The sequence below is a fragment of the Stylophora pistillata genome, chromosome 13 (assembly GCF_964205215.1).
Source record: "Stylophora pistillata chromosome 13, jaStyPist1.2, whole genome shotgun sequence".
NCBI lineage: Eukaryota > Metazoa > Cnidaria > Anthozoa > Scleractinia > Pocilloporidae > Stylophora > Stylophora pistillata.
In genome coordinates this window covers 1,217,454-1,245,162 of record NC_142531.1, presented here as the reverse complement: position 1 = coordinate 1,245,162, position 27,709 = coordinate 1,217,454, and the positions used below count along the sequence as shown (strand labels likewise).

Sequence of the window (27,709 nt, the reverse complement as noted above, 5' to 3'; positions counted from 1 at the left end):
TGATTTTTTTCAGGTCTGATTTTCGCTATTGCTTAAATAGCGCTATCTACTGCGAGGATCGTGCATCATACTTCCCCTTAGGTTGTCGAAAAATTAGTCACCACTACCCACAACAGTCCTTCTCAGGACTACACCCACCTGGACAATCAGACAACACTATCATAAAAACCAGAATTGGACATTATAACACTTAGACAACAAAGTAAAGAAACCACTAATGGTGGATTATATTTTTATTTTATTTTCCTTGCAAAAATCAATTAATTTTTTTAACATTTTCAGATAACATGTCAGTAATCAGTAAAAAAGAAGTCAATAAAAAAATGGCAGTACCATATTCTGCAGATTGCCAAGCCAAGCAAGAGCAAAGCAAGGCCAGACTCTTTCCACTTCCCGTTGGACTTTCAAGTAATGAATTCTGATGCCTTTCAATCCCTTTGATAATCTAAAAGATAAAGCAACAAAGAAAAAATACACTGAAAAGGAATAACAGTTACTGCATAAGCATCCACTTGCTGTAGTCATTCTGACTTACCCTTAACACCCTAACAGCAGTATGTATATTCTCCATACCCAACAATTTCAAAATAAGCTGGCAACCGCCGGAGTTCCGCTGGCTACTTGATTGTATGTTGCCCACTACTCGGGTCATAACAGTCTGCTTGTGACAAACAATCTCTTGATTATCACAGCCGCCTACTTTTCCAGAGTCGGCCGCCTACTTCAAAACATTTTGAAACCACTGCATACCGATCTCTATATAATTATTTCCTAAGGTGCTGATAAGGAGAATTTATTTTAAGAATTGAGAGGGTATTTAGTTGGTGATTATCTCCTTTATTCTTCTGACCTTAACGTTTGATTCAGGGGTGATAACTTTTAAATAAATCAAATGCTAGCCACCATCAGGGGTCAAACCATTGCAGGATTAGTCAAATTCAAGTAGTATTGTTGTTCCCAACAAACACAGACAAACAAAACATGTGGCAAACAAATCAGTTTGATTCATAAATGCCACGCAAATGCAAACATAAACAAATTCAAATTTTCTACACACTACTTTAATTCAGATGCAAATACAAGGACAAATATCAACTCATAAAAGGCATTGTTTGCATGCTGTAATGCAATTGATGAAACAGCTATTTTAATACTGATAAAAGGAACTTGTTCAAGTTTCTACTTCTACAGATTTATTACAGAAAACTAAGAAAATGTAAAATTTAAATAACAAACCTAAAGTGAAAGATGTGTAAACAGAAACAAATGCAACTACATGTTAACTGTTTAAATTGTCATAATTCTAACAAATACGGCATGGATTCAACAAAAAGTAATTTCACAGAGCAAATGAACAAAATTAATTAGACAGGAACAAATGAAGAAAGTGCCTCAGGACTTTTACCTACACTCAAGAGAGCTTGACCAAACTTTCCTTTGGGTGAAAAATTACTATGCACTGCAAGGCATCCATGATTTTATTTTTTCCAAGCATTTGACAAATTACACCATTCAGTTAGTTAATGGTATAAATGGTGTAATTAACAATTATTCCATGAGCACACATTGGATATGAGATGATAGATAGCCAACTTGGCGTATAGTGCCGAGTTCGCTATTATTATCATCTCACATCCAACAAATACAAGTGGAATAATTGTTTTATTAAAAAAACGCCCCCAAGATATTAGACAAATCTTCTCTACTTTATTTTGTAAGAAGAAACTGGATGTTACAATGTACAGATATTAGATTATGGTATATTGGCTCATGTACCATAATGGCTAAGCCAGTCAAAAGTCTTGAACTGCATTATCCAATAACCCAGTTTGGCAAGAGTACCATATAACCCCATACATTAATTATGCATTCAGACTAGTAGACTTTGTTTTTAAAGTTTTGTCGTGAAAGACAAAGAAGTGGAATGCATAATTAATGTATGGGGTTACATGGTACTCTTTCCTCCAGTTTTAATAAATTCGCATAGTTGGTAACATCCATACCTTGAACTAATGACTTAGTCGGTAATATAAAATATTTTTTAAGCAAATACTAATTTATTATTATAATTATATCAACAAAGATAGTAAATCTATGTTAAACAGAAAAATAGCTACTTCAATCAGTAAACTATACACATGATCTCGCATCATTGACAAGTACCTCAAAAGAAGGAGCGGAAAGATTTCCGTTTAACCCCAAATTCATTATGCATACAATTCAAAGCGGAGGCAAAACAACAGATTACCTCTGGGATTACGACTTTGTTTTTGATTGGTATGGGGTTATACGGAAATCTCTCCGTAGGACTCATGTAGCTAGTTGATTCAAACCTCACCATGTTCATCATAGATAGCTGAGTTGGATATGCCTTACAAGGAAACGAAACTTTGACACCATGGATGGTGTATACGAACTGACCATCTTCGTTCTCCATATTAACATTGGTTTCCTCTTGATAACTTGTTCTACAAAACTTGCATCATTTTTTCGATCAATTCTAAGCCACACCTCTACTACTTAGTCTTGAAAGGCCTTTAAAAACAGCCAAACACAGCCAAATTCAGCCTTATACTTTCACAACGTACTAGCGCGGGAAATGATTCGAGAGCGAGAGACTAGTTTCCAGCTTTCCTCGCTTTCGGATATTCCTTGTCTTCCCGAACCGCCCCCCTGTACAGGATCTGATAATTCCCTAACTGCTAAACAGTTCCCTGCAATTAGTTACGAGAATTTGGTGTTGGATTACGACAACAGCTTCTACCTGATAAGTTCAAGTATTCTTAGTAAAGTTAAAATTTCAGGTCGATAAACAAATCGTTATTCAATGCAAAAGAAAAACCACGTAAAGATGAAAGGAGTAGTTTTGAAATAAGAACTTCACTGCTATTCCTTAGATTTAAGGGAAGTAGCCGAGATCCCAAATCGGCCATTATTGGCTAAAAGGCAAAATCGGCATCTAGAGGCCATAATGCAAAATCGGCCACTAGTGGCCGAAATCCCAAATCGGCCACTTGTAGCCAAAATACAAAATCGGCCACTAATGTTCAAAATCCAGAACTGGCCACTCGCTTCTGAAGTCCAAGTAGGGCACTAGCGTCCACAATCCCAAATCGGCCACTAGTTTCCAAAGTTTAAATTCATCCACAGGCTTCTTAAATCCATAATAAGATACCAGTGCCCAAATTTGAAATCAGACAGTAATGTCCAAAATCTTAAATTGGCCACTTGTGGGCACGTCCAAATTCTTTGCCTTTAGTGTCAAAAATCTGAAATCCACTGCTATTGTGCACGATCTAAAATCGGCCACCAGTATTCAAGATTGAAAATCGGCCATAAGTGGCAAAAATCTAGAATCGGACTCTAGTGTCTAAAATCACTGATTCAGATGGTAAAATGCTTTCATTTTGAATAAAAGAAAATTCATTCAAAGTTTCTACGATGTTCAGATCACAACTTAGATCAGATCACAACTTGCATAATTCAAGATAGACTTTGTGGCCCTGCGCTGAACATTTTCTAGTAATAGTGTGTCCCTTGATGTGTAGGGTGACCATAGTTCACAAGCGAACTCTAGTTGTGGTCGAACAATTGAGCAGTATAGAAGTTTCTTGATGTCGGGATCACTTATATCTCTACAGACGCTACGAATAAGGCCAAGCGTTCTATTTGCTTTAGATCGAGGAGATCAGTTTTATATGTTGAGACCATTGGAGAGTGTTGGTGACAGTTATGCCCAGGTCTTAACCTCGTCAGCGAACTACGACTTGGTGATCGTGAATCGTACTTTCGGTGGGTTCAGTTCGAGTATTTTAACTTTTAATTTCGTAATTTTACCGTCAAGCTCACACACTTAAATTTGTTAAGGCTATTTGTGCATTTTGGAAAGATGGAATCGAGGATTGTGATTGGTTTATTCTTCCGCTTCCGCTTCCGACTCCGACAATGCAGTTTTCACTAGATCGTAAGCGACGGAATCATGGGCAGAATCGGCGTTCTGCTTCCGACTCCGTCGGTTTGATTTTCACTAGATCGTATCGCTCCACGCTTCTGATTACGACTCCGACTACGACTCCGACTACGACTCCGTCGCAAGTGAAAACCAGCCTTTACTCACTTCTGTGGCGGGTCGTAACTATAAACGGGTTAGCCTTAAACTGGTTTGCTTGAATCTCTTTTCCTGGTGAGCAACGCGGGTTAGCAAATTACTTCTGATTGAAACCCGACAACGTGTAAAACAGCATCACGTCTAGTAGTCTCAAATGTCGATCAATGTCCTTAATACGTATGATGTACGATCCTCGCAGTAGATAGCGCTATTTATGCAATAGCGAAAATCAGACCTGAAAAAGAAAATAAAAATCAGGCCTGTACGGGACTCGAACCACTGACCTCTGCGATACTAGTGCAGCGCTCTACCAATTGAGCTAACAAGCCAACTGGGAGCAGGCTGCTAAGTTGATTCGTAATAAACCCGTGAAAGTGATAAATGAGATACAATGAATATATGAAGTTCATACATTTTGAACTGCGGTATTAGATGACCAGGAAAAACACGACCTGATTTTTTTCAGGTCTGATTTTCGCTATTGCATAAATAGCGCTATCTACTGCGAGGATCGTACATCATACGTATCTAATACGGCAGTTCAAAATGTATGAACTTCATATATTCATTGTATCTCAATGTCCTTAATCTTTAACTAAATCAATGTTTGTAATCATGAGTTCATTTCTGGTTCCGTCAACGAAACACTGATCACACCTGTTCAGATATTTCTGCGAGGAAAAGTTTTGTCTTTAATTAAACGACATCCTGAAATGATTGTGAGATGTTAATCGTCCTCTGAAATGTCACGACAAGAACTGAAAAACTGACATTTTAGGTTGCTTAGGCACAAAATTATTTGTTCTAAGGCATTCTTCTTTCTTTAGTGTATGCTGCGCCCATTTTTTTCTAGTGCGAATGTCGAACTACGACTGAAGAAAAAAAAAATAGGTGACATCGGGTCAAAATCGGGTGAAGTTCAACATTCTATCATTACCCTCACTCAGTCATTTTGATAACATATGTGGCTCCGCCTCCTAGGGGAGGCAGTAGCCACAAAAAAGTACAAGACAACTGAAATTTTATATTTGTGATCATTTTAATATGTTATTTTCCCTCAAATTCACAATTGGCTTTATGAACCTTTGACAAAGAGTAAGTTTGGCTTTCGAATTTATGAAGAAATGTATTAAAACTCTTTAAAAAAAAACAACAACAACAACAAAAAGAAACAAATAAGATAGCAGTCTTCGCAGAAAAATGCAGGCTATGTGTGTCATGTAAATCACCTGTTGATAAAAGAATATCGTCAGAAACAGGTTATGAAAATTTTGAAAATAATGCTTATCTCGGTTCTACATTTCTATTTAAAAAACCAAGGCGAGGGGTAGGTGCGCAGTAGTTCAGATGCTGACATTAATATGCAGTTTCGACTGGTTCCACCTCATCATGAACTAGTTACTGTGTGACGCGTGACTAACGTAACGCAATCAGTCGTGCTCTGCCATAAGTATACTGTACCTAAGCTGCCTGTGGATTTGTGCCGCTTAAACCAGAAGAGAACCTAGTTTTTGTGCAATTACGGTATTAACTTTGTAGGAAATGTCTCATGTTTCTGCAACTACTTGGTGATAGCCGAGGAAGCTTTTAAAATGATCATAAAAGATGAACATTTAAAAAAGTATGCATAGAAACCTACTGCTTGCAGTACAGCAATTTGTACACTGATCAAGGATTCACAGTTTCTGGTGGATCAGGCGGAGCAGTCTCCAAATGTGCGAAGCCATATCATGATGCTATGGCTTCGCCCATTTGGAGACTGCTCCGCGTTTGATATGATGAAATGAGAAACTTTATGTAAGTGTCAGGTAGCAATAGCAATTGCAAAACCACTGACTTAGTCACGTAAATTCCCAAGAACACAAATACTCTTCAACTATGCTAAAAACTATGTTTAAACTGACAGAGTTGAATTTTTTTTCTAATATACACGCTTACAAGAGAGCAGGAATGAGTAGGTTGCTCATCAACTAACGTTCTAGGCGTCTCGTGCGAACAACAAACCTCTTGGATATGATGACAACTGTTGTATCGGACCTGGTACAATGTAATTTTTTTAAAATGGATTCTGCTCGGCAGGTGTCCAAAATTCTTGTTTCAAGTCAGGCATGTTGTTGTTATTTGGCTATGTGTTTGGCTCAACGTTCATGAGTGACGGAGTTGGCCAGGTGTTGGAAGCAAAGGGCGGTGGCCATGGCAACACTCCTGGCATAGGCCTGATAGGACTGCCATTACTGGGATTCTGCACTGCAGGTAAACCATTTACTTGGTCCGTGCGAGCCATGTTGGCATTTGGCCAAGCATTGGGCGGCATAATGTTTATCGGTTGAAGAGTCGGCCAGTAGTTTGGGACAGATGGCCACGGCCATGGTGCTACTCCTTGTGATTGCTCCACAGGATTATACGCATCTGGATTCCTATTATTTGGCCATGTGTTAGGCTCAACGTTCATTAGTGACGGAGTTGGCCGAGTGTTGGAAGCAAAGGGCGGTGGCCATGGCAGTACTCCTGGCATAGGCCTCATAGTACTGCCATTACTGGGATTCTGCTCTGCAAGTAAACCGCTTACTTGGTCCGTGCAGCACCTGTTGGTATTTGGCCAAGCATTGAGCATAATGTTCATCTGTGGTGGAGTCGGCCAGCTGTTTGGGACAGATGGCTGCAGCCATGGTGCTACTCCTGGTGTTTCCGATCTGTAGTGTCTCCCTATAAAAGAAAGAACATTTTTTTCTAGTCACTAATGGCAAAGTATCAAGTACTTTGCTTTGCTTTGTGTTAGCTGTGCTCCATTTCCTTGCTGTCCGTCAAATCGTGTTTCATCGACCTCTGCTCTAACAATGCATTGAAAGGGTTTAGCATTGCTATATCCTCGCATTCTGCTGTATTATGCATATGTATTAGTAAATTGCGAACTGACGCCGCACCGTCCTAGTTAGCGTTATGGGCGCAGTGGTGTTGTTTGCACTATATTTCACCGTGTCCACTGTATCGCGTATTGGCTTAGTAGCTCTGAACATGAATTACGTTGAGTAAGGGAATTGCATGACACTACATTTAGATATCTTTTATTGAAATGAAAACAGCTGCCTTGCATTGCCTTCCGCGTCGCTGAGTTAAGTTGTAATAAATATAGTTGCGTCCCTCTCTCCTGAGTTGAACTGAAAAGCTTTTCCTTGCTTTGCTCTGCACGGTGTTGCACTTGAAAGTTCTCCATTCCGTTGAATCACCAAGTTTCACCAAACTGTATTTTACTGTCTAGACTACCAATTATATTGTATTGACAAATGAGAAGCCATATAGAATATGATTCACTAGATTGTTAGTGCGTATGATCTTAAGCTGCTACGATAAGTTTGTGCTCAGTACTTACTTGGTGGACTGGGAGGGAATCTTGGCGGGAGATGGCTTGGCGGGGGATGGCTCCAAGGAGGTGCCTCCACCCCAAGCATTTTTGGAGGACCGCATGACCGCTTCCGTCGCCGCCCTTGGGCTGGTGGCTCGTCGTAACGTTTAAACATTTGAGATTTATCTTTGGGTTGCCCTACTTTCTTTGAACAAATAGTCTGTAGAGATGGTTTTTTAACAAAAAGCTTCTAAGGATATCATCCCTTCTCAATCACATCTAGAATTCAAATTCTTAAATGATCGTGAAACAATATGGCAAATTCTAATCATTGTGAAGAGACGAGAATTGATAACGGAATTTGTTTTCTTTTATTAGATAGAAAAAAAAAATTAGTTGCCTCCAGGAAAAACAAAATCAATTACAAACGAATGTAACCATCTATTGAAAGTGGAATTTCATACCTGACATGAAGGACGAAACTCTCTTGCCAGAGGATTCAAGGTGCGCTGTTTTTTGCAAAAAAAATGAGTTGCCTGCAGGAAAAACAAAATCAATTACAAACAAATCTAACCATCTACTGAAAGTGGAATTTCATACCTGACATGAAGGATGAAACTGTCTTGCTAGAGGATTCAAGGTACTCTGTTTGACACCACTGTGAAAGTAAACAAGAAAAAGAGGATGCGTTTTTTTTTTTAGTCTATTCGTTTGAAAGAAAGAACTGTTTTTTGGTTTTTACTTTTCACGCAAAACTTAATGTCTATCACCATGGTTATTTTTTTTAAAAAATCATCATAGTAACGCTTATTTGTCACCAAGCATTCGCACGATCTACCCTTTGGCTAGACAATCCGACTCTCTCCAGCTATCCGGTAAAATCAGTGAAAATATCGACCATGAAATCTCTTACCTTTCATAGCTGGTATGAGCAGTATGTTCGCCCTTGCTCTCCGCCTCGGACGCATGTAGGGAAATAGCAGAGCGCTGTATGAAAGGTTGTAAAAAAACCATTAAACGGCTCTAATTAAGAAACACGAGCCTACAATGTTGTACTTCCATTCTTCTATCGAATCCGACAGATTACGTTGTTTACAAAATTTTGCAAAGCAAACATTAATGTTAACATTGGAAGTAACATCCACCGAGTAAGCTGATGCATTCTTGGCGGATTGTTCATCCAATGTCGAAATAAATGTACCTGAAAACCAAATGTATGCTTAATTTACTTTTCTCAGTTAAAGACTAAAAGAGTATGAAAAACTCGCAAACATACCATTGTGTTTTGACTAATATTTTCGCACTCCTCAGAGTCACAACGAACTTCATCACTGGCCTGTTCGTTAGAGCACTCTCTTTGTTCTACATGCTTTCCCTAAAAAACCAAATGCAAGCTTAATCTACCTTTCTTGAAGAGTAAAAGAGTATAAAATGGAAACATACCATTGTGTTTTGACCGGTATTCTCGCACCCATCAAAGTCACAACCATCCTTAACTTTGACCTGTTCGTTAGAGCACACTCTTTGTTCCACATGCTTTCCCTAAAAAACCAAATGCAAGCTTAATCTACCTTTCTTGAAGAGTAAAAGAGTGTAAAATGGAAACATACCATTGTATTTTGACCGGTATTCTCGCACCCATCAAAGTCACAACCATCCTTAACTTTGACCTGTTCGTTAGAGCACTCTCTTTGTTCCACATGCTTTCCCTAAAAACCAAATGCAAGCTTAATCTACCTTTCTTGAAGAGTAAAAGAGTATAAAATGGAAACATACCATTGTGTTTTGACCGGTATTCTCGCACCCATCAAAGTCACAACCATCCTTAACTTTGACCTGTTCGTTAGAGCACACTCTTTGTTCCACATGCTTTCCCTAAAAACCAAATGCAAGCTTAAGCTACCTTTCTTGAAGAGTAAAAGAGTATAAAATGGAAACATACCATTGTATTTTGACCGGTATTCTCGCACCCATCAAAGTCACAACCATCCCCAACTTTGGCCTGTTCGTTAGAGCACACTCTTTGTTCCACATGCTTTCCCTAAAAAACCAAATGCAAGCTTAATCTACCTTTCTTGAAGAGTAAAAGAGTATAAAATGGAAACATACCATTGTATTTTGACCGGTATTCTCGCACCCATCAAAGTCACAACCATCCTTAACTTTGACCTGTTCGTTAGAGCACTCTCTTTGTTCCACATGCTTTCCCTAAAAACCAAATGCAAGCTTAATCTACCTTTCTTGAAGAGTAAAAGAGTATAAAATGGAAACATACCATTGTGTTTTGACCGGTATTCTCGCACCCATCAAAGTCACAACCATCCTTAACTTTGACCTGTTCGTTAGAGCACACTCTTTGTTCCACATGCTTTCCCTAAAAACCAAATGCAAGCTTAAGCTACCTTTCTTGAAGAGTAAAAGAGTATAAAATGGAAACATACCATTGTATTTTGACCGGTATTCTCGCACCCATCAAAGTCACAACCATCCCCAACTTTGGCCTGTTCGTTAGAGCACACTCTTTGTTCCACATGCTTTCCCTAAAAAACCAAATGCAAGCTTAATCTACCTTTCTTGAAGAGTAAAAGAGTATAAAATGGAAACATACCATTGTATTTTGACCGGTATTCTCGCACCCATCAAAGTCACAACCATCCCTAACTTTGACCTGTTCGTTAGAGCACTCTCTTTGTTCCACATGCTTTCCCTAAAAACCAAATGCAAGCTTAATCTACCTTTCTTGAAGAGTAAAAGAGTATAAAATGGAAACATACCATGGTGTTTTGACCAGTATTCTCGCACCCATCAAAGTCACAACCATCCTTAACTTTGACCTGTTCGTTAGAGCACTCTCTTTGTTCCACATGCTTTCCCTAAAAACCAAATGCAAGCTTAATCTACCTTTCTTGAAGAGTAAAAGAGTATAAAATGGAAACATACCATTGTATTTTGACCGGTATTCTCGCACTCCTCAAAGTCACAACCATCCTTAACTTTGACCTGTTCGTTAGAGCACACTCTTTGTTCCACATGCTTTCCCTAAAAACCAAATGCAAGCTCAATCTACCTTTCTTGAAGAGTAAAAGATTATAAAATGGAAACATACCATTGTATTTTGACCGGTATTTTCGCACCCATCAAAGTCACAACCATCCTTAACTTTGACCTGTTCGTTAGAGCACTCTCTTTGTTCCACATGCTTTCCCTAAAAACCAAATGCAAGCTTAATCTACCTTTCTTGAAGAGTAAAAGAGTTTAAAATGGAAACATACCATTGTGTTTTGACCGGTATTCTCGCACTCCTCAAAGTCACAACCATCCTTAACTTTGGCCTGTTCGTTAGAGCACTCTCTTTGTTCCACATGCTTTCCCTAAAAACCAAATGCAAGCTTAATCTACCTTTCTTGAAGAGTAAAAGAGTATAAAACGCAAACATACCATAGTGTTTTCACCAGTATTCTCGCACCCATCAAAGTCACAACCATCCCCAACTTTGGCCTGTTCGTTAGAGCACACTCTTTGTTCCACATGCTTTCCCTTAAAAATCAAGTGGAGGCTTAATCTACGTTTCTTGAAAAGTAAAAGAGTATAAAACAAAAACATACCATTGTGTTTTGACTTATATTTTCGCACTCCTCAGAGTCACAACGAACTTCATCATTGGCCTGTTCTTTAGAGCACCCTCTTTGTTCTACATGCTTTCCCTAAAAAACCAAATGCAAGGTTAATCTACCTTTCTTGAAGAGTAAAAGAGTATAAAATGGAAACATATCATAGTGTTTTGACCAGTATTCTCGCACTCCTCAAAGTCACAACCATCCCCAACTTTGGCCTGTTCGTTAGAGCACACTCTTTGTTCCACATGCTTTCCCTTAAAAATCAAGTGGAGGCTTAATCTACGTTTCTTGAAAAGTAAAAGAGTATAAAACAAAAACATACCATTGTGTTTTGACTTATATTTTCGCACTCCTCAGAGTCACAACGAACTTCATCATTGGCCTGTTCTTTAGAGCACCCTCTTTGTTCTACATGCTTTCCCTAAAAAACCAAATGCAAGCTTAATCTACCTTTGTTGAAGAGTAAAAGAGTATAAAACGCAAACATACCATGGTGTTTTGACCAGTATCCTCGCACCCATCAAAGTCACAACCATCCCCAACTTTGGCCTGTTCGTTAGAGCACACTCTTTGTTCCACATGCTTTCCCTTAAAAATCAAATGGAGGCTTAATCTACCTTTCTTGAAAAGTAAAAGAGTATAAAACACAAACATACCATAGTGTTTTGACCAGTATTCTCGCACCCTTGAAAGTCACAACCATCTTCAACTTTGGCCTGTTCGTTAGAGCACACTCTTTGTTCCACATGCTTTCCCTAAAAAACCAAATGCAGACTTAATCTACCTTTCTTGAAGAGTAAAAGAGTATAAAACACAAACATACCATTGTGTTTTGACCAGTATTCTCGCACTCTTGAAAGTCACAACCATCTTCAACTTTGGCCTGTTCGTTAGAGCACTCTCTTTGTTCCACATGCTTTCCCTAAAAAACCGAATGCAGGCTTAATCTACCTTTCTTGAAGATTAAGAGAGTATAAAACGCAAACATACTATTGAGTTTTGATCAATATTAACGCACTCCTCAGTGTCTCAGGGAACTTCAACGTTCTTCTCTTCTTTAGTAAAGAACAGAACAAGGTTGACGTACCCTGAGAGCACTCTCCTTGTTCTACATCCATTCCCTAAAAACCGAATAGAGGCTTAATCTTAATCTACTTTTATCACGGAAGAGTGAAAAGTATAAAACACAAACATACCATTGTGTTTTGACTGAGATTCTTGCACTCATCAGAGCTACAGGAAATGACAACGTTCCTCTCTTGTTCAAAATACTCCATTTTTTTCACAGCCATTCCCTAAAAACCAAATGGAGGCTTAATCAGCCTTTCTTGAAGACTGAAAGAGTATTAAACAGAACTCTACCAACGTGCTTTGACCTATATCCTCGCACTCCTCAGAGTTCCAGGAACGCCAACGTCCTTCTCTACAGAAGAGAACAACGTTGCAGTTCATTATGTTAGAGTATTCCGTATTTTCTACATCTACTCTCCAAAACCAAAACGGATGCTAAACTACATTTTTCTTGAAAAGCAGAATAGTGTCAAACACAGTGATACCTTAGTCTTAAATTGTGGCGCACCTCAGAGTTATAAGAAGCGCCAATGTCCTTTTTTTCATTACAGTACTCGGTAGTAAATGGAACACTGCGATGAGAAAAAGAGCGGGGGGATTCTATGTCCAGTCCCTAACAGGCAAATGGAAGGTAATTATTCCTCAAAAGTAGAAGAGTGTCAAACTTGATAATACCTCTTTGCTGTCATTTGCTTCCCAATATCCCTCATGATTACACTTATTACACTCCCTTTCCACAGAAGTGCTCTCAATTGATTGTACTGGGTGAGTCTTGTCACTGCTGTATTTCACATCTTTGTCGTCCCTACTTTTGGCGTCATCCACCAGAACCACCTGTGTAGGACGCGGAAACAATTGAGTCATACTGATTTTTCCGATATCAAACAGTGCGATGAAAAATAAAAAAAGAAAAAAATCTGAGAATCTTTCTCACCCCAAGTGTTGGGAGTCATGATTGACTTGAAACCTAGCAAACCTGTTCACCAGAACAGTTCTCAACGCTTTAAGTTCACAGACTGGGATCAAAGTAGAAGATAATGTTTTCCAATTAAAAAAAAAATAGCAATTTTATACGCGAGAATGCCTTGGCTTGCCACCGAAGTCTTTCAAACGAGACTGAAGATTCTCAGAACATTCAGAAATTGGGTTGGGGTCTCAAAGCTATTCTAGTGATATTTTGCGCCAGCTAGATAACTTCAAGCGCGCACAAATGCTGGTGGTCTTGATTGATCTTTTCTCTCCAACTTACACCATTTTAAAGGTGGAGATTTTTAGTTCCTAAGGAGCCTTTTTTATAAATACGATGCCTTAGATCTTATTTGTTAAACGCTGAGGAATACTGTTTCCGATCCTGCAAGCGACTTGTTAACTCGTACTACGCAAGGTGTCTTCAATACTGGCTATCCTCTGTCCCATTCCGAGAATTCAAACCAAGCCGGTAAGATTAAAGAAATGTAATGCGATATTACTTTGGCTTCACTTAACTATGCTATGTGCTTGTTCCAGAAACATGCGCCACTTTTTTTAACCAATCAGATTCAAAACTTAAACCAATCGCGAATAGGACACACTTGTTCTGAAGAGAGAAAAAAAAAAAGGCGTTTTCAACGGCTACCGCACTGCTGGGGTCCACGGTGATTTTGGTGTGCTTTTTTACTTTTCGAAACCTCTGATATGCTAAATTGAGATATACCTTTTCAACTCCGTCGCTTGATTGAACATTTCCTACGTCTTCTTTCCTTACCAAACGTCTTCTGATCTCTCTAACAGCGAAAAGTGCCTGCCACAGTGTGACAAAAGGCATGGTCGCAGATGGCGGAAAAGGCGTGTCTGTTTCAATTGTGTCTGTATCAATGACGTCACAGAAGCTAATCAAATAAGCGCAGGTAATTGAGGTTGCGCGCGCAGTTTTCGGATCTTTAATCAATCAAATTAAACAAAATTCACCAATCACATGGAGATGAACAATAACTCCAATTTCAGTCCATATCACACGCTCTTTAAGAAGTAGTCAATGATCAAATCCCCTACACTGACCTCCCAAATATATTTAAACTTAAAAAAAAATATTAAATTTTTGTGAAATATCACCTAAATCAGACGTATTTGGTCCTGCTTTGGACGTTACAGGTCTCTGATTCTTTTTCTATGCGCCTATATTAAACGATCACCTCGTTAAATTACAAATAAATAAAAATCATGTTCATTTGTACCAAACCCTGCACTTTTCTGCAGAGTTTACTGTGTCACAAGGAGACCTGAAAAATACCTATTGCTTACGTCCAAGGCTTCATCCAGGTGTTTGAAGTCTTTATTCAACAGCTAAAGCAGAAACCCGAAGGAAGAGAGTAACATGCAAATACCGAGTTCCTTTCAAATACACGATCAACTAATTAACATATCACGAGCTTATGCACGACTTTAGGGAGTTAACACCTACGCCTACGAGCAACATTTACATATCGTAACACTAAGTTAAAAAAATCTCATAACCATTATTACATTCGCGCAAAAGCGAAACGTCAGGTTTGGAGGGTTCTACTTCGCTTTAATTAGTTAAACGTACGGGAGAGGAAGGACTTTTTTAATTTTTCGCAAGCTGTAATTTGACATCTAAAGATTTAGAGGTGCTCTTTTCTGGTTAAAGGAGACGTGCATTAACATTTACAAGTTGATGTCCAGTTTTTAACTCGCCTACTCATTTAAGTCCAGTTTACAAAGAGCGTAACGATTTGTCTCCTCCCGAAGTCAGGCTGAAATCTAGAGGATGATTATGCATCCATATGCCCACACAAAGTATCATCATCTCCCTAACAAAGAATGGGTCAGAATGGGGTATCAATTTCTATATGGTTCATCTGCAAAACACAGAACTTTTCCAAATCATAACCGTAACAAATACTTTAAATTTTATTGCAAGATAGCTTTGGTTCATATTACTACAAATAAATTATCACTCAACTGATGGATGTATCTGTGGAAGCTAGCCCTTACCAAAATTAAGTACACTTTTAGTATACTACTTCTGTAATCAAAGTGTACTGCACAAAAGATACACAAAGTATACTTTCAGTAGACTTGAAGTATAGTTTACAGAGCTACTAAAAGTATACTTGTAATATACTTGGTCCAACCTGAAATTCGAACACCCTAAAGTATACTTGAAAGGTACTGAAAATTTTGCAGTGCACTTCGAGCATATACCTCACGAGTAAAACCACTAGTGGAAAACTGACCAGTACAGTCTACTTAGAATATATTCAAGATATTATGAATGAATGGCAGTATACTTAAAGTGTACTTTCCTTGCAAACTGGATCTTGGAATTTCCGAAAAAACCTAGAAATTCCCAAAATAACCTAGAAATTTCCCAAAAAACCTAGGAATTCCTAAAAACTCCATGTTTATAGCCAATAGGACTTGGAATTTCAAGGAATTCCTGAGAATTCCATGGAATATTCCTACAAATTCTTAGGAATTCCAACTCAGAGCACCAATGACTTCCCTGAAATACTGTGAATCTAAAAACTTGCTGGAAATTCCTAGGAATTTCTAGCAATGTTTAAGAATTACTGGGAACTTTAGGAAAACTTCAAGGCAACTAATATCAAATAAATACATGAATTAACTCCCAACTAAAAATTCAAGTTGTCAATGAAATTTATTTACATGCACTGTCAGTGTGAAATACTTATTCATGCCCTTATTTCGTCAAAGTTGGATTATTGTAACGTTCTTCTATCTGGCCTACAGCAGTCACAAATTAATAGATTACAACATGTACAAAATTCAGCTGTCCGCCTGCTCACAGCCACCAGCAGATATGATCACATTACACCTATACTTAGAAGCCTTCATTGGCTGCCTGTGTCCGCCCATATTGATTTTAAGATACTTCTTCTCGTTTTAAAGTATTAAATGGTCTGAGTCCTCTGTATCTTAGTGAACTGTTAAGACCGTACATTCCTAATAGAAACCTAAGATCTTCAAAGAAAAAACTCTTAATGATACCAAAATGCAATCTTAAAACATATGAATATAGAGCGTTCTCTCATGGAGCTCCTACTCTGTAGAACGCCTTGCTGGATGATATTTGAGAAGTGGACCTTTTGACAACATTTAAGTCTAAACTTAAAACCCATTTATTTAGGCAGTTGTAGTTTTTGCTTTCATTGATTTTTCACTATTCTTCTATTCCACTTTAATTATTAATTGACTACATTTTTCTTTCACTATTATTGAAAAGTGCCGCTGGATCTTTGAGAATCGTTGCGCTATATAAGCTATGTATTATTAATATTATTATAACTCAGGTTCACATGTTATTATTTTGCTGTTGTATATTATATTAACATCAACATGTAGTAATATTAGGATGAAATTTCTTTTGTTTTTCTTAAAAACTCAATTCTAGCTTTTCATTTAAAATAGTCCTAGTGAATCAGTAAATTTGGTTTGACACAAATTGTGAATAAAATCTGTTGATTCTTTCTCATGAAATGCAATAACTTGGGTTATGTTTAGTGCAATAAATACTAATAACTGTTAGGCAAAAAATAGTATTTAAGGAATCATTTCATTTGGGATGATGATACAAATGATATTTTATCCTTTCCTCCCGGAGTCAGGCTTGTATCTTAATTGAGTTCTTAGTTGACTTAATTTAATGTGGTTGTAACTTCTTTGGATAAAACTCTTGTGTGTTAAAATTCAAATGTAAGCTGTCAAGCAGCATCTTCATGCTCTGCTGTTTCTGTAGATTCTGCAAGTTGAAATACAGAGATTTCTTCTCAGTTTTGACTGAACACTCTTGGGAGAGAAGGGCTTAATTACAGTTAAATAATTGATTTTTTGATTAAATTCTTGTTGTAACTGTAATAATTAGTTCAATGAAGTTATCCCAAACTGCAGACTAAGCAGCTGTTTGTCTTTTTCTGCTGGGCTCACAGCTTGCCAAACGTGACCAAAATAATCCCGAAACCTTTAGCTCACTGATAGATTTATTTCATTGTAAAGCGTAAGCTAAAAAAACTGTGGCATGCAAGTGACCGATTCGATTCTCAGGTTTAATCACGTACCAAATATCACAATTTGTACTCACCACAAACTTTCAGAATCCATAGCTTTATAAATTGGCCGCTCGACCCTTGTAGCGGCCAGTTGTCCCTTCTTTTAACTTCACGGCGCCAACGACTTGCTTCTCATAACAACACACACTATTCTCGTTTTCCCATTGAACAACTGTAAAACCCATCTTTAGAGATGTCATATTAAGCAAAACAGTTGAGAAAAGAAATAACTTAACGCACGAGCGATCAACGGATAAAAAGTACATTCAAAGATGAGCGCCAAATGGAATTTCCTTTGTTTCCAATCACGGGTAAGATCACGTGGATATTTTGGGAATTGTCATTGGTTCGTAAAGAGAATCCGCTGGCTCAAATGATTGCAGTGTTAAGAGAACGCTCAAGGGTTGACTGATAGACGATGTCGACGATGGTTTTACCTTAAATCCATGTTCTGAAGATGCCCCAAATAATGATGTGAACTCTGACTCTACGTAGAAATGATCGAGACGAATCGAACGTACTGCAAATGCAAGATTTGTGGCCGAAAGCTGTCGAGGAAACAAAGACTCGAAACCCTGACTTGAGTCGTGTTCACGGCAAAGGTGAGAAACAACAGGCCCCGGTTGTTCAAAGCATGGATAACTTCTTATCCGCTGGATAAATCGCTATCCAGTGGATAAATTTTATCCATGGCGTCATATCGGTTGTTGAAAGCATGGATAGCGCTATCCACTCGCTATCCAGTGGATAAATTTATCCATGGTTAGGTAGGTAGTATAAGTTTTATCCACCGGATAAACACAAATAAAATGGCTGCTCGACAGTTACAACTTCTTCGCTGTAACCTTCTCGACAATCAACATCGAAGAAAAAGGAGAATTTATCGCCGCCAACTCGATCCGTTTGAAACATATACAGATGCTGAATTGAGATCCAGGTATCGTTTTGGACGAGAGGCGCTACAGTACATCGTTGGCCTTGTTGCAGACGATATCGCTCCCCAAACAAATCGCAACCGTGCTGTTCCTGCTAGAATGCAAGTCCTTATCACCCTCAGATTCTTAGCTTCGGGTTCGTTTCTTCAAGTAATAGGTGACACTTTTCAGGGATTTGACAAGTCGACTGTCAGCCGGATAGTTCGCCGGGTGACAAAACCCTTGACTGCAAAGTTAGGCGACTTCATAAAATTTCCGTGCACTCGTGCAGAACGAGACGAAATAAAGCAAGGTTTGTTCAGAGTAGGTGGTTTTCCCTGTGCTATCGGGTGCATCGACGGTACTCATGTCAGAATAAAGGCCCCTCACGAAAACGAGCCGGACTTCGTGAACCGGAAAGGATTTCATTCAATCAAGGTCCAGGCAATCTGCGACCATCGAGGTAAGCAAGTTTGTGTTGCTCTCATTATTTGTATAGCAAAGGGTAACATTTCGTTTAACCCAAGCTTTACTATGCTTACTATCTCATGTGCATTTCAGGTATTATTTTGTCCCAAATATGAGCATGAAAGCCGAAGAATTTCGCTTTAAAATTGTAACGCTTTTCTGTCACGTAGGGAGGAATGTGCGAGTGATTGGCTTGAGTAACGCATGTGATCAATCATGTGATCCCAAGATTCACGCATGTACACAATTTACGACGAAACGAACTGAATGAATTGATTGAAGTAATTGAGTTTTCGAACCGTGAGATCTCCCTTTCCATTCGGGAACTCTCAACTGTAATCGATCTTGTTTGCTAACAAGTGTTGAGCCTTCGAATGGTGATACGACCGCAAGGAAAATATTCATCGGTGATCACTTGATGTGTCTTCCAACACGGACATTTTTCAGTGGACTGTGTTGGATTGAGTGCTGAAACAACATAATTTTACAGAGCATTCTCTCGCTAAGTAGCATTGTTTAATAACATGTAATTTGCTGTTACTCAAAGATACATGTCAAGAAATCTCTTGGAATCTACCATTTCTAGAAAAGGGATAGGTTGTAGTTAATTGATGTTGGTTATAAACTGTGGTTTAAATGCAAGCGGCAATCCAGTTTCGAACACTTCGTTTTGACAAAATGAATTTACAAAAACCTTACGATTACAGCTCCAAATTTAGGGTCTGTGTGTATGCTCACATTACGAAACTTTAACGGGAATACAATTTAAGACTAGGCAAACGTACACTTGCACTATAAATTGCTAATTTTTGTTTCACTGTTGGACGTAAAAACCATTTGTGTTGCATTGCAATCTAGCTGTGACAGTTCACTGGGGTCTGCGGATTCACAGGTGTCTGGAAGTACGCAGTGTGAAGCAACAGGGTGAAGTTCACTTTCTATTCCAAGAACCCCTGTATCCACTGTTGATAAGTCTGAAACTTGTGCTGTGTAGAATTTGTACAAAATGTATTAAACCTTTGATTCCTGTATGGTGTAAGTTCTGACCACAAATTGGTACGCATTCCTTGAAAATTACTCTAGAAAATTTGAGTTAACACTCCTATTGAATTAAACAATATATTTATTATAATAAAAGGAATTAATTTCAATGACAACAATTATCAGCTGTCAAGAACCTTTAAAAAGGAGAATTTCAGACAAGTAAGTCATCTCTAAATACATTGCGGACTGCCAAGGAAACCGTTCTGAAAAAAAAAAACGCTCTGTAATATCGATGATTAAGGTAGCGTTTGTTCACTTCACAATCAAAATGGAAAAAAATTACGAAAAATGGGTCCGAATGTGTGAAACGTTTAAGTCTAGAAGTACTTTTCGGCCACGATACAAGAGCAGCTTAGCTTTTCTCGATCGATTCAATTCAACAACGGTCCGCTGAATTTTAGAAACGTAGACGAATTACAGGGATTGTGAACTTTCCAAAAGAAGAAAAATCACCTGCTACCCTGCGTCATGTTTAAACAAAGAACGGCAGAAACAATCAGCACACTGTGGTAAGTATCATCGTAAGTCAACAAACTTGTAAACATTAGTGGCTTACCTGAGTCGATACCGCCCAAAATGCCGCTGAAAGACGGATCCGTTTCGAAGAGCTCGATAATTTTGGCTGTGATAGCCTTTGGAGAAGCCGGTTTCTTTCCACCCCCGGTCTTCTTTACTGCCGTGGTACATTTGTTGTGCTCTCTTTTTGCTCCTCTCACCATTCCTCTCCACTTTTCTTTTACCTCCACAACAGTTCTCTTGGAAACTCCAAGGGCATTGACTTTCTCGGTTATTTCCTCCCATATTCGCGTTTTGTTTTTATTACAAAGTGTCGAGGAAAATTTACTTTTGATAATGTTTATATTTTCTTCCGCCTCTTCCAAAATAACTGCGCATTCGGCGGGTGTAAAATTGGGTTTTCTAGCGCGCTTTGCCGGAGAAGGAGCAACATTTTCTGCCATGTTGTCTCGCCACTAGCACGCGCGAGCGAACAGATCACGCAACGCCTGGGTTGTAACCATAGCAACTGCTTGGATACCGAATTATCCATCGGATAGTTATACGTCTCGCTATCCGTGCTTTCTGCAACAACTTTTTATCCGCCGGATAACTATCCAGTGGATAGCCTTTTTATCCACCGGATAAGCTTATCCGGTGGATAAATTTATCCATCCTTTGAACAACCGGGGCCAGAAGGACAATCACAATTTCGAATGTGCATGATTATAAACGTGTTACCCTCATTATTAGAACAGATGGATACCACCTTAGGAAGTATAAGAGCTACCCAGATGATCACAGTGTACCAGTGCCCAAATCGATGAAGTTGGATCGTAACAAGCGTTCAGCGACACGTTCCAACACTGCCATCTCGATTCCTCAGTCTTTTGCTTCCACTGAGCTAGCGGCGGTGCCAACAGAGTCAAGTGCGTCTCATAACGAAGAAACAATTGTACAAGAGAAGGAAGCGATTATAGTACGTTAGAATTCTTGCGTACAAATGAATGCATGTGCACATTCCGAAGCGTTGATCCATGCTTATGATTATTTTACGATTTTGGCACATCTCCGGACACGAGACATATTTTGCATCACAATAAAAACTTTTATGACTGTGGAATCCAAGGGGCCTTTGAGTTTAGAAAGCAAATCTGTGATATGAGTACATTGCATTTAAACTGAAAATTTGCACTTAATGTAACTGCTTTATGAAAAATGCATATTCATGTTAAGATTTACTACAACTTAGTCAAATAATAAATTTCATGATAAACATGTACAGGTATATACATCTCTTGGTACACTTTGTTTAGCGTATCTTTTATTGAACCAATATTAAAGTTTTAAGCCTCTAAAATTACTCCTTGTCTGAAAACCTTCACAGTCAAGGTATTGAGAATTTCTTGGAATTATTTGGATTTCAGGGTTATTTAATTTGCTTCAAATTCAGAATTCCATCCTTCTTAACTTAAAGGTAGTTTGTACAGCTGAGAATTCCTAAGAATTCCAAGTCCTCAAAAAACTGGAACCTTCCTTTCCCAGAAATTCCCAGCAATTCCAAGCTTTCAAATCAGAGCTTGTTTGCACATTTGAAAATGTTTGAGAATTCTCAGGTCTAGGAATTCCAAGTCCTCACAAAACTGGAACCGTCCTTTCCCAGAAATTCCCAGTAATTCCAAGCTTTTCATATCAGAGCTTATTGGCATAGTTGGGATTATTTGAGAATTCCTAGGAATTCCCAGAAAACTGGGAATTCAGTTTGCAAGGGTTGTACCCTACATCAACAACAAAGAAAAGGATTTTCACTTGAGCAGTATACTTAAAGTGTACTCTTACCCTACATCAACAACAAAGAAAGTGATTTTCACTTGAGCAGTATACTTAAAGTATATTTCTACCCTACATCAACAACAAAGCAAGTGATTTTCACTTGAGCAGTTTACTGAAAGTGTACTTCAGAAAGGGTACTGCAAATGTACTTAAGTAAGTGCAGTGCTATTGAAGTATTATTGAAGTGTGATTGCAGTGTAACCACTATTGATACAGTATACTTCTAGTATACTTAAAGTATACTTCAAGGCTATCTTTTTTGGTAAGGGAGTACAACATCGATAATATTTAATGATGTTTTTATTACTAACTTAAAGGCCAAATGTGGCTTGCATGCAAATTTATTTAAAAGTGATCATTTTTTTACATCACCTGACATTCTCTTAAATGTCTAACCATTTTCACTGCATTACTGAGTAGGTTTGGACTAGAACGAAACATCTGCGAACCGTGCGAGTAGTCCACCCAATAAATCCCACCCATCCCACCCCAGGGGAGGACATCTATCACACAGTAATCTCGTGTGTGGGAAATTAACTTCTCCTTCCCCAACCCTGTAGGAGATGGGACCTCCATTTATTCGTCCCTATCCGAAAAGACTAGAAAATCTAACTATTTCTTGAAGTTATAGAAAGGTAGCATATTCTTCTCAATTATTTTAAGACCTTGAGTGTTGGTCCGGCCGGGGCTTGAACCCTCGACTTCCCACACAACAGTCCAGTGCTCTATCCATTGAGCTAAACCGGGAGGTGGTTAGCTCAATTGAAGGTAGTGCAGTATATGCTTTGAACCCAGGGTTGATAGTTGCAGATCACATTGTCTGATTAATCAGGAGACAGCAAACGTCAAAAGTACTGTTGTCCACAAAAGTATCCAACATTTTGACATTGCACTTAGAGCTAGTGACTGATATTGACTTCCTCTTAGCTTGTCAAAGTGTAAGTAACTGCCATTCACAACAATTCCTTTCAGGACAACTCTCAAACAACACAATCATCTAGGAAGATAGTGTGGGATCCACCACTGCCTCTCTGCATAAAGCCATACATGTATGTTATCTAAGATTTTAATAATTGAATCCCTCATCTAATTAAGAAAAGTTAAAAAATCAAATCTGTATCAAAAAAGAATTGCTATCTTAATTTTGCTTTGAATGTCAATTAAGGAGGTCATACAAACCTCTTAAGGAGACCTTTACATTTTCAAGAGCACTTTGTTAATGCAAATGAATGTCCTTGTGCAAATTTCCTCAAATGCCATGTGGGACCCCTCTTCTGAAAGATCCAGCTTCTGTTTGGGAAATGAAGATTTGCACCTACCTTGGGAAGGGATAAAATGTGGACTTCAAAGGAGTGGCAGAAAATGGGCCTAACTCCCAAGCTATGAGTAAATAAATGTTACCTAATTTCAAATTAAAACAAGTTCCAAAATGCATTTAAAAAAGTTCTCTACTCTTAAATTACCATACTAATTAAAGTATGTCTTATAATCTATCATGTACTATCATTATAATAGAAAAGGCAATTTCAAATTACTCCTAAATACTTAAAGATGTTATATTTTTAAGACCTGCTTTCATCATACTTTGATCAATAGTTGACAATTGACCCCTGAAAGTTTATAAATTTTATGATTCTTTTCTTGCTACTTCAATGTTCAGATTCATTTTTTGACGAATTCTTGCCAACCTCATCTCATTGTATTTATTGTCATAAAAAGGGATGAAGAAAAAGATCTGAAAAACAAAGGCACAGAAAATGTCAGTTGATTTTTTGAGTCTATGTGGAGTTTTAAAAGGCATCTATTTACAGATTCTAAACAACTATTACTCATTATATAAAGGGATAAGTGAAAAAAAACTTGAGTGACCAGTGATGAAATGCTAGATTCTCCTTCCATATCTCACAAATCAAAAGGAGAATTGGATGTTTGATCAAAGGTCACTATAGGCTGTTTTTTTCATCAAACCTTCTTAGGTTATGTCAGGATGGTGTCCAGATACAACCTAACTATTAGAAAGGGATGTGGGCTCAGCTGCTGAAAAGCAAGATGACCTCAGTCTAGAAATGGAGTGTGAATAATTTGTAAATGATCTCAAACTCAGAGTAAGAGACACAATGGGTTAGCAATTGGCATAGTGAAATCTAGGCCTGAAGATCTGAGCTGGAGACCTGGTGGGTTGACTGTGTAATCGAGTTCACGAGCAAGATACCTTACTGTCAGGGTGCCTCTCTTCATGCAGAAGTATACACTAGTACTGGTACTGGTAAACCAGTATAAATTGGTTGAGAAATAAGAAAGGGTATCTTGGGATAGACTTGGAAAAGTTATACTGAGCTCTTATTCAGTTCATCCAACAGAAACTGTGAGGAGCTCTGCCTGTGCAAGCCACTTGGGTTGAGTACCGGCGACTTCCCTCCAAAGCAAAGACTGGTTGATATATACCATAGTTATGAGTTTTCTAAAAATGGGTGGGTTTTGGCACTGGATTCCAAATGGAACTTTTGTCTTAAAGTTCAAAAATAGTTATAATAGAACATTATAAATAATAGTGGTGATCTTTGAGTGAGTAATACTTGGATTTAATACTAAGAATAATATCAAAACTTAATTAAGAGCTTTTTCCTACCATGTTTAGAAGAAAGGCAAATGGAATCATCAAAGGAAGAAATCCAGTTGAAAATGACTTTGCCTTTGAAAAAATATCACAGAAAGGGTTATTATATAACTATAACTGAATAAAAAGAAAACAATTTCTAGTGAGAAGAAATTGTTCAAGTACATCAAGATGCCCCAAAGAGGAGCACATTTGTGATGGATACTCAGACCCTTGATTTGTTACAGGTAGATAAGCTGTAGCCATACGGTTAATTAGCAGTCCCTGGGAAACCCAATGGCTTAATGGTCAGTGCATTAGACTCTGGATTGAAAAGTCTGGGTGTGACATCTGGCCTAGTCAATGTATTAATTGTGTTCTAAGTTTCTATAATTACCTTTGCAAGAGTTCCCCTCTCCTGTCCTGGTTGAAATTCTATTTCCACAATATCCAGCCATTCAGCCTCAGTATATGAAAATATTTGCACAAAATTTCTCTCATGGCGAACCTACAAAAAATTAGTAAATAAAATAAATGACCCCAAGGAAAGCTTATACCTATCTTATAACTGGCAGTTTGTGTGTTATATGCACTATGAACTAAGTTTAACTGGATCAGGAGATGCCCTTGCACCTTCAACCTGAGAATCTTGGTGATTTTCTCTAGTCTTAGTTAACTTTGAGGTCTCTGGGATCTTATCTCCTCAAAGCCCCAACCAATTCATTAAATATATCTTATTAACCAAGCGCGAGGGCTGTACTGGGAAAATATCGACCCGAGGTCTTGACAGTACGGACTGAGTCCAGCGAGGTCTGTACAAAAAAGACCGAGGGCCGATATTCTTCCAGTACGGTCCCGAGCAAGCTTGGTTAATAAGAGGTTTATTATACGACTGAAGTTCAAAGGGACACAAGTGCAGTATCATTCCAGTCCATTCGGGACAGTGCCTGGTCCAATACTGAGAGAATATTGACTGGTAATAGAGCATTTTGATTGGTTGATTTTAGTTATTGGCCCTCTGACTGCCCGAGTTGTGTAATAAAAACTTTTAACATGTCTGTGTTCCTCTTCCAGTGTCTTTAACCAAACAGCAGAATACCTAGGCACAAGAAAGCCATCAGAAAAACCTGACTAAACAGTGAAGGGGAGGAGGGGAGGGGGAGTCACCTTTGACAGACCAGCACCATATCCAAGTGAGGTGGTACAATTCCCAGTCGCTTTGCAGAATGGAAACTTGGATAAGCTAGATGCAATGACATAAGTCATGTGCTCAGTTTAAACTCACTGGTTGACCACAAGTATCTCAAATTTCACTCTGTACTTTTTTTTTTCCTTTTTTTTGTGAGAGACCTGGAAATTATGTCAAAATGGATTAAATTATGCATTTAAAGGTCTCTTAAAGTATTGAAGTCTGCTCTTTACCCACCTTATTTATATGCATCTTCTCAGTTTCACTAAGTAAAGCTATAGCTGATACCAAATGTTCTAAGCACACTTCAGGAGTTGCTTCTGGTATTATCCACCTGGATAGTTTTAAAAATATTATATAATTCACAAACTAACCATCATTTTTAATTTGGCTCTGGCCAAAAAGTTTTCAGGTTATTATCTGATGTGATAAGCACATCACCCTAAGAACATTCTCCAATCATGACCTGTAATCAGCAACCCTCTTACCCCTTCAACCCCAAGATCTGACTGCGAATTCTCTGAATTATCTGACACAAGGGTCATCTAGGGTGATACAGTAGAGACTAAATAATAATAATAATAATATAATAATAATATAATAATAATAATATAATTTTTTTGTGCAAAATATTCCCCAAGGTCTCCTAGTGATGTCCATAAATACTTTATGCTGAAGTTCAAAAAATTGAAAGTGGGCTCTTAGAGATAATTGAAAACCTTTAAAACTTTAGTTCAGTCTATGTCAATTAGATTATATATACCTGTGTTTCCAAACATGCATATTACATTTTTCACTGAATTGAGCCAACAACTCTGCCCTCTGAAAATTAATCAATGCTATCATGCATTTCTTACCACCTTTAAATAATTCAATGTTTCATAATTTTACAATCTTAATTTCACCTGTCATTCAAGTCAGAGCAGGAACCCAAAGAGACTAAATTATTAAGAGAGCATCATGTTAAAAAGAAAGATAGAAAAAGAAAAAGCTATTAAACTTCTTGAAAGTACATTTAGACATTTTACTTATGCATATAAAATCTACCATTGTTAATGGGCAAATTCTGATAACTATCTTCTGGATTTGTATGAGAATTCGCGGGGCTCTTTAGATTACCATGATAAGAAAAATATCAATATTAGCAATACATCAAACGTGAAGTGCGAAATACTGATAAATCATTCACTTTCTTGTACGTTTAAGGGTTGCACCACCTAATCACATCATGCTGATTTTAATGAAAATATGTCATTTCTTGGTTATTCAAAATCCAAACAGCTGGGTGTATTGAATAGGACTCAACGTAAACAGTTTCAAGACAACGCCAACGCGGTTAGTGCAAAATATATCATTTCTAAAATCAGTAGATAAGAATGGACTGATCCTGTCTGCATTAAGTTTTTGGGGAAAATTTAAAGTATACAGAAAGGATTCGCTGGTAATGGCATTTAAAATAAAAATATCATTGGAGGTAACAAGCTAGGAAAACGATTAAAAAAAAACTTACGTCTCTTTACAACTGTGGAGATTTCTAACACCAGGCAGCCATACAGCGGGTCTCAGTACTCCCTGAATTGGCGACTGCCACATGGCACAACAACAATCGGCTGAAGACATTTGATTGCAGCGCCAGTGCTTCTTTCACCTTCTGATTCGATTCTCGGATGGCAACAGTTCGCCTAGAAGTGAGGAGTTGACAAACTACGGGACGGTTGACTAAAAAAATCGACCAAATATTATCCGAAAATTAAACGATCTTCCGTGAACCAAGTGGTATGTCAAGACAAAATATGATATTTAAGGCCGAACCGGATAAAAAACTCCCAGTAGGGATAAACGAAGTGCGATTAATCAACAGTACCTGCTAATGCAAATTTTCGTGACTTTGTGCAAGTATATTCCAGGCGTTCGAAACAGTCTGCTTAGCGGGTGGCTTGGTAATTAGTCATTTTCGTTGTC

The 27,709-nt window shown here is 38.1% G+C and overlaps 5 protein-coding genes across 6 annotated transcripts in view; 1 reads left to right on the top strand and 4 right to left on the bottom strand.

Annotated features, from left to right (window-relative positions):
- The window catches only part of LOC111345412 (Fanconi anemia group J protein homolog), a 34,883-nt gene extending 32,278 nt beyond the window's left edge, over positions 1-2,605 (bottom strand). The window contains exons 1-2 of the mRNA XM_088742220.1: positions 2,339-2,605; positions 334-445 (exon numbers count right to left, since the gene is read on the bottom strand). Coding sequence (XP_088598346.1) covers positions 334-445; positions 2,339-2,437 — 211 coding nt within the window. The 5' untranslated portion in view covers positions 2,438-2,605. The remainder of the gene's footprint in view (positions 1-333; positions 446-2,338) is intronic.
- A 2,523-nt stretch (positions 2,606-5,128) lies between these two features.
- On the bottom strand, positions 5,129-23,275 carry LOC111345291 (uncharacterized). 2 transcript variants are annotated; one of them, XR_015994528.1, is made up of 29 exons: positions 23,142-23,275; positions 13,833-14,949; positions 12,815-12,973; positions 12,265-12,363; positions 11,892-11,990; positions 11,725-11,823; positions 11,558-11,656; positions 11,391-11,489; positions 11,057-11,155; positions 10,890-10,988; positions 10,724-10,822; positions 10,558-10,656; positions 10,392-10,490; positions 10,226-10,324; positions 10,060-10,158; positions 9,893-9,991; positions 9,727-9,825; positions 9,561-9,659; positions 9,394-9,492; positions 9,228-9,326; positions 9,062-9,160; positions 8,895-8,993; positions 8,728-8,826; positions 8,365-8,438; positions 8,052-8,109; positions 7,916-7,987; positions 7,479-7,671; positions 6,113-6,814; positions 5,129-5,337 (listed from the first exon to the last, which is right to left on the bottom strand). XR_015994528.1 is itself a non-coding variant. In XM_088742752.1 (28 exons), exons 2-28 carry the CDS (start codon positions 13,941-13,943, stop codon positions 6,234-6,236), a joined length of 3,228 nt encoding a protein of 1,075 aa, XP_088598878.1. In that variant the 5' UTR covers positions 13,944-14,949; positions 23,142-23,275; the 3' UTR covers positions 5,129-6,233. The 2 variants fall into 2 exon arrangements, 1 of the variants encoding a protein (XP_088598878.1); XM_088742752.1 differs by having other exon boundaries at positions 5,129-6,814.
- On the top strand, positions 17,599-21,492 carry LOC111345769 (uncharacterized). Its single transcript, XM_088742754.1, has 2 exons — positions 17,599-17,810; positions 20,888-21,492. The coding sequence occupies exons 1-2, from the start codon at positions 17,735-17,737 to the stop codon at positions 21,115-21,117; spliced, it is 306 nt and encodes a 101-aa protein (XP_088598880.1). The 5' UTR covers positions 17,599-17,734; the 3' UTR covers positions 21,118-21,492.
- LOC111345749 (nuclear apoptosis-inducing factor 1) lies at positions 19,383-20,888 on the bottom strand. The gene is made up of 2 exons (XM_088742753.1): positions 20,191-20,888; positions 19,383-19,576 (listed from the first exon to the last, which is right to left on the bottom strand). Exons 1-2 carry the CDS (start codon positions 20,591-20,593, stop codon positions 19,383-19,385), a joined length of 597 nt encoding a protein of 198 aa, XP_088598879.1. The 5' UTR covers positions 20,594-20,888.
- On the bottom strand, positions 23,013-27,629 carry LOC111345758 (uncharacterized). Its single transcript, XM_022953042.2, has 5 exons — positions 27,258-27,629; positions 25,985-26,081; positions 24,956-25,066; positions 24,592-24,654; positions 23,013-23,697 (listed from the first exon to the last, which is right to left on the bottom strand). Exons 1-5 carry the CDS (start codon positions 27,365-27,367, stop codon positions 23,590-23,592), a joined length of 489 nt encoding a protein of 162 aa, XP_022808777.1. The 5' UTR covers positions 27,368-27,629; the 3' UTR covers positions 23,013-23,589.
- Between the last annotated feature and the right edge of the window lie 80 nt (positions 27,630-27,709).